The following is a 7,500-nucleotide window of genomic DNA, read 5'->3' as shown; positions in this document are numbered from 1 at the left end:
ACCGAAAATGAGTCATTAAAAACAGAATAGGCCTATACTCGAAAATAGGTTCACACTAATGACGATAATTATAATGGTAACAATAACACTGATGATAGTAATAACAACAGATATAATAATAAATAGTTATGATAACAACAATGGGAATAATAATAATATTATACATGATAATAATAATAATAATAATGGTAAGGAAAATAACGACACTGACAATGCTATTGCTGTTATTACTAAAAATAATGATAATGATAATCATATTGAAAATAATAATAAAAATAACAAGGATAATGATGATAAGCACAGTAATAATGATGGTGATAAAAATAATGATTTTATAATAATAGTAACAATTATTATTATTATTATCATTATCATTCCTATTAATAATAATAATAATGATATTATTACTATCATCAGTATTATTATTAATATTATCACCATCATTATTACTATCATCATAATCATCATCATCATTAGTACTAGTATTTTTTTATGATCATTATTGTTATTAGTAATAATAATAGCAGTATCATTATTATCACTACTATCATAACTATAATAATCAAAATGATTATGAAAATAACAACAACAGTGACAAAAACGTTTACGCCCCTATCCCCTGGTGGTTGCAATAATCCTCTCCATCTTGCACATTTCAATCTCCTTCAGTTGCTGGGCGTCGCATCCTTTCGCATCCTTGGGCTGCCTTCGGAGGTTCGGAGAGAGCTTAAAGGATACCAGACGCCCTCTGAGGATTGCGAGGGGAAAGAAGGGAGAGGGGGAGAGGGGAAAGAAGGGAGAGGGGAAAGAAGGGAGAGGAGGAGAGGGGAAATAAGGAAGAGGAGGGGGGAGAGAGAGATAGGAAATAGGGGAGAGGAGGAGAGGGGAAAGAAGGGAGGGGAGGAGAAGGAGAAGAGGAGAGGGAAAAGAAGGGAGAGGAGGGGAATGGAGCAGAGGGGAAGGAGGGGAGAGGAGGAGAAGGGAAAAGGAGAGGGAGGGGAGAGGAAGGGAGAGGAGGAGAGTTGAAAGAGGGGAGAGGAGAGAATAGGAGAGGGCAAAGAGGGGAGAGGATAAGAGTGAAAAAGGGAGAGAATAGAAAGTAAGGTCAGTGTGGGGTGTACACGGAAAAGAGGGAGGGAGGTGAGGTAAGGGGTAAAGGGGGGGGGGGGGATATGATAAGGAGGAGCGGGGGTGGGGGAGATTAGGGGTGGAAAGGGAGGAGGGTTGAGGTGGGGGTGGGGGAGGGGAGTATGGGAAGATGGGAAGAGCAAAGATAAACAGGAGAGGACAGAGAAGAGAGATAAAAATACGGGTGGGTGCATTTGTGCGTGAGAGAGAGAGAGAGAGAGAGAGAGAGAGAGAGAGAGAGAGAGAGAGAGAGAGAGAGAGAGAGAGAGAGAGAGAGAGAGAGAGAGAGAGAGAGAGAAAGGGAGGGAGGAAGGGAGGGAGGGAGGGAGAAAGAGAGAGAGGAAGATAAAAACAATAGTATAACAAAGTAAACATCCGATATCCATATAAATAGTAAGCCATAAACACAAGGCATAATGATGCAATCGTTGATCTTTCAGAAAATGTACTTATCTATCTTTCTCTCTGTTTACCTATTTGTCTACCTATCTATCTGTCCAGCTATACCTTTCCTATTATCTCTCTCTCTCTCTCTCTCTCTCTCTCTCTCTCTATCTATCTATCTCTATCTCTCTCTCTCTCTCTCTCTCTCTCTCTCTCTCTCTCTCTCTCTCTCTCTCTCTCTCTCTCTCTCTCTCTCTCTCTCTCTCTCTCTCTCTCTCTCTCTCTCTCTCTCTCTCCCTCTGGCCTTTTATTTTCCGAAAGACGAACGACTTTCTCCCGTGTTCTGCCTCTACGCTGTGTTATCCCGATCCTATCTTCGAGCACGTGAAAAGCCCTTTTAACACGATGACGTCATCACTGCGTCACTAAGTGCGCCATCTCATTCTACGAGTGAAATACGCAATTCCATTTCCTTGTGATATGCAGCGATGTCACTGTCACAACAAGTCGATCAGGTAGGAATAGAGAACAGTATGCATACTTCAGAGCCTACCAACTAGTACCATACCTACATCGCAACCCTACTAAATATACCAAACCATACCAGGCATACCAAATTATACCAAACATATAAAAAAACAGAAGAAAAATAAGAAATATCCGGTTTTCTGGTAATTCCTGTTATACTGCACCATACCAAACCATACCACGCCGCATATGCTATAACATATTGTAACTTACCAAACATACTAAGCCGCGTCACAAATTGCTAGTTATATCACATTATTCTTAACTATACCATCCTATCGAATATACCACGCCATATCAGATCATACCACTATTTACCAAAAATACTGTAATTATACGTCAACTTACCGAATATACCAGCCCGCACCATACTATCAAAGTTAGTCCCATATCCATGTGGACGCGGGGGGCATGTTCGTTGAGAAACATACTTACTATAAGCCGCAGTGCGACGCGGTGGGGTGACCAGTTCCTTTCCGCCCCAACTTTGACCCCACCATGCTGACGTCAGCATTCTAGTGCTCATTCACAGCTGAGTCGACAAGCCTCCCTGACCGGGCCGCGAACCCAGGACCTTGCGATTGCAAAGCCAGCGCTCTACGTCTGAGCTATGCCACCTATGCACCATACTATACTACAACATAATTAGCCCCTTTTATCATACTAATCATTATGTAACAGAGAATACCACAAACTAGCAGGAACACCAAACGATGCTACAGTAATCACAGTATATCTTGCCAGATTCTACCGTAGCTACACCATCCTAACCATAACATACCATACTACTTAATAACAGTCGTCACAACCTTACAAGAATACCTGTCCACAATACTTAAAACACAAAATAACCTCCAATTAACCATTGCATACAATACAACACAATGCAGAAATTTGGCTTCTTACCAACTGCACCACACTATACAATACATCAACCATACCTCACCATATCATATCCTATCAGCATATGCAATACAACTTGCTTAAAAAAACAGTTGAAATAATTAATTATTCATACTAAAGGATACAACATACTAAGAACCATAACATCAAAATACCATATCATACCAATCAGACCACACGCTATAAAATACCACCACGTTATACCTACACAATACCACCCACCCAGACCACGCCCAACAAACCCACCTGTCTCCGCCCACAAGGATAACGGGATGAAAGGGACTGAAGGCGATACAGGTGACCACGCCCCTTTTCTTCTGAACCACGCCCTGTACGCACAGAGGATGGCATTTACGTACATGCAAGTCGTACACATGTACACGCCCCTCGTCAGTCACCGCCACGAAAACGCTACTGCTGTGTGGGGTCCAAGTTACCCCAGCCACCGCGCCGCCGAGGTCCAGCTGGATGAGGGGGGAGCTGTGGGAGTGGGGGAGGGGGTGAGAGGGGCAGGTTGCAGGGAGGGGTGGTATAATGGCAGCTGCTATAATCTATGGAGATAGGTTTAAGTATAGCTATGTATATCATGTATAGACAGGGAAATAACCAATGAAATTAAAAAGAGCAGACAGGGTAAGACAGACAATTTAAAATATACGGAAAGATAAGATATAAACAGAAGCATAATGTAGAAGAGACGACCCTTCCCCCTCCCCCCCTCACCCACAACCCTCAACCCCCCTAAAAAAAAGAAGAAGAAGAGAAAAGGAAAAAAAAATCTACGCACACAAACTCATGCTGCCACACTTTGACCATCCAGTCGAGGGAGCACGTCACGAAGATCCCGTGATGGTGCGAATTCCAGGACACCTGTCTGACGGGGGACGTGTGGGCGGGGTAGCGGAAGAGGGTGTGGGTGGTGGAGGCGACGGAGCACTGGAAAACCGCCCCTGTGTCCGTCCCCAGGAGCATTATATTCTCGTGGTCGGGGCGGAAGTCTATGCAAGTGGCCGCTCCTGGTGGGGGAGGAGGCATGGACAAAGGGGTTCGGGAAATGGGAAGGGAATCAGTTTGTTGTGTACCGATTTTGAGGTGAAATGGGATATGAGATATGTCTGTGGTGTATTTGCGGAAGATGATCTCTTTGGTAAAGTATAATGAAACGATTAACAAAGCAAAGGGAAGTTAAATTTGTTTGTGGTGCATTTGTGGGGTTTGGCAGAATACAATGATATTCAAATAAAATGTAAATGAAATCATTTTGTTGTATAAATATGAAGTTTGGTACATCCAGTGAGGTGCAGTGGAATGTTTATTTCAAAGGAATTGCTTCGATACGTATGGAAAATGAGAAGCTGCGCTGTGATTTTTGTTCGTCAATATATCACGGCAACAAGTTATTAGCGATGTGAACTGAACTATGGCGTATATTACCGTAGACTTTCTACACATATATAGTCAGGATGTTATTTAAGAACAGTAGATATGCATTAAATTACGAGAATACATAAAACCTGACATTTTCTAAAATAGAATTTGTGCTTAAAATATAAATGAATGATATTTATGTATCCAGCGATATGACAGCATAATATTTATTTATAGTTTGAAAAAATGCACTTAAGAGGCTGGTGATAGCTAACTGAATGCAGCATCATTCCATTTGAAATACTTATCATGAATTACGAAATAATTATCAAGGAGACGAAGGAGAAGGATAATAATAATAATAATAATGATAATAATAATAATAATAATAATAATAATAATAATAATAATAATAATAATAATAATAATAATAATAATAATAATAATAATAATAATAATAATAATAGTAATAGTAATAATAATAATAATAATAATGATGATGATGATGATGATGATGATGATGATGATGATGATGATGATGATGATGATGATGATGATGATGATGATGATGATGATGATGATGATGATGATGATGATGATAATAATGATAATAATAATAATGATAATAATAATAATAATAATAATAATAATAATAATAATAATAATAATAATAATAATAATAATAAGAAGAAGAAGAAGAAGAAGAAGAGGAGGAGGAGGAGGAGGAAGGAGAAGAAGAAGAAAGAGAAGAAAAAGACGACGAAGAAGAAGGAGAAGAAGAAGAAAACAAGAACACGAAGAGAAGAGGAAAATAGAAAACTGAAGGAAAGGGCAAAGCATCGGCCATAAAGAGAAATATAGAGAAAAGAGAAGAAATACATCCCTTCTAAGAAAACGAAGAAGAAGAAGAAAGAACGATTATCCTTGAAGAAGACACAGGAGAGAAAAACGTTGATTATTTTCCCCCTAAGAAAAGAAATAACAAATGTCAAGAAGTTATCGACATAACTATTGAGATTTTTTTCAACCACACTATCCGAAGAAATGGCTTTTGCTCTGCCTGGCGAAGGCAAGCTCCATCATATCTTTATGGTCATTTTTACAGAAGAAATAACCAGTAACAATGATTATAAAAGCTTGGAACCACTTTATTCGACGAAGGTATCGATCTGAAAGTCTTCATTATGTTTTCGCTGCAGTAAGAATAAGTAAAAGAAATAAGTAAATAGGTAAAAGTAAAATATTCCACGCTTTCTAAAACCACTTTATCCGACGAAGGCACCAATCTCAAAATCAGTAAAAACAAATAATAATAATAATGATAATAATAATAATAATATTAATGATAATAATAATAATAATAACAATAATAATAATAATAATAATAATAATAATAATAATGATAATAATAATAATAATAATAATAATAACAATAATAATAATAATAATAATAATAATAATAATAATAATAATAATAATAATAAAAACAAGAAAAAAGTGAAAAACAAAGAAAATGCTCCCCACCTTCCAGAACCACCTTATCCGACGAGGAGTGCAGCTTGGTGGGCTGTCTGCAGGAGGCGAAGTCGAGGACGTCCCTGTGCACGAGGCCGGCGGAGTGGAGGTGCCACTGCGTCACTCGGCCGTCCAGGGAGACGGAGAAGAAGCTGAGTTCCTCCCCCGGCTGCGTGCGGATCCATCTGACCTGCAGGGGCGGGAGGCAGTCGGCGTTACTGGGAGAGCAGAGATGGCGGTGGCAATAGCGTCGATAACGTTAACGTATTTTATCGTAGCAGTATAGCGTTGGTATCCATCTTGGGATCCGTGTTGGGAGATCGATGGTACTACTAGGATGGCAAAAATAGCAGTGATAATGGTTCCGTGTGGTGATAACGTTGATGTATTATAATGATGATGATGCCTAGTATAATAAAGTTGCTTATGATGGTACCTATGACGATAATGTTGATTTCCACCTCACCATTGGGTTCGGTTTTAAGAGGTAGATGGTGTTATATTGAATGCAAAGGTAGCTGTGATAATAACAATGGTATAACATAACAGTGATAATATTCACTATCATAATAACGGTACCAACATGATGATAACGCAGACTCCCATCATACCTGCGGGAGCGGTTTTGGGAGGTAAAGCGCTGTAATTACAGAAGCATATATGCCGCTGGTAATAACCTTGTACTTTAATATCAGTACCTATGATATAACGTCGGCATCTATCTCACCTGCGGGCTCGGTTTTGAAAAGTAAGTGGTGTTAATGTGACAGCAAAAATGAAGGTGATAATGAAAATGATGCAATACCATGAATGCAAAATTGATGGCTATAATAAGTGACATAGAGTAACAATACCTATCGCACTTACGTTAACAACCATCTCACCTACGAGTTCGGATTTTAAAAGTTATTCTGCAAGCAAAAATGGCAGTGGTAACAGCGTCCATCCTAATATCAGCATGAGAATGGCGCTGACGTATCATATAAATTATACTTGTAGTAAAAGCATTTTTTAATAACAAATATCAATAGAATACTGTTGACGTATATGATACCATTATCTATGTTGATACTCAGCTAAGGGTTTGAGAGTAGGAAGCTGTTATACTGGTAGCAAAAATGCCGCTGTTACAGACACACTTGCGTCTGTTACATTACCTTTGATGATAAGACTGACACTCACATTACTAAAAGAATGATGTCAATAATTACATAAATATAAATAGTCCTAATGATTATAATGTTAGGTGAATTTTTTATTCATCTTTTTATCTATTTACATTTTTGTGGGTGAGTGAATATCTGGTTGTTATGGTTTGTATATTTTGTGAAATATACCTTATCCCCGCTTTCCTGTTTTCCTGCAATCGTCGCCTCCTTTTACCTTATAATTCACCCCTTATCCTTAACCCTCATCCCTGTCCCTCCGTCCTCATACCTCGCCCTTTCTCCTCATACCTCATCCTTTCCCTAAACCTTATACTTTATCCTTTTCTCCTTATTCCTTAACCCCCACTACCTCATATACTTTTCCTTTCCCTGCAACCCTCACTTCCTTACCCTTATACCTTATACCTTACCCTTTCCCCTCATACCTCATCTCTTAATACCTCACTCCTGCACCTATATAGCTGTCATACATATCCCCCACTTATCCCTTCACTATACCTCATAC

General features: G+C 39.1%; 1 protein-coding gene across 1 annotated transcript; it reads right to left on the bottom strand.

The window, feature by feature from the left end:
- Window positions 1-612: 612 nt before the first annotated feature.
- LOC119583303 (dynein intermediate chain 2, ciliary-like) lies at window positions 613-6,016 on the bottom strand (the record flags this gene model as incomplete). Its single annotated transcript, XM_037931772.1, is given in 4 exon segments — window positions 613-706; window positions 3,190-3,423; window positions 3,737-3,959; window positions 5,836-6,016. Coding segments are annotated over 4 exon segments (732 nt in total), but the record flags the coding sequence as incomplete, so codon positions are not given.
- Window positions 6,017-7,500: the final 1,484 nt, after the last annotated feature.

The sequence above is a fragment of the Penaeus monodon genome, chromosome 17, assembly GCF_015228065.2.
Source record: "Penaeus monodon isolate SGIC_2016 chromosome 17, NSTDA_Pmon_1, whole genome shotgun sequence".
NCBI lineage: Eukaryota > Metazoa > Arthropoda > Malacostraca > Decapoda > Penaeidae > Penaeus > Penaeus monodon.
Note: the sequence above shows the minus strand (reverse complement) of the source record. Positions and strands in the feature narration are given on the sequence as shown.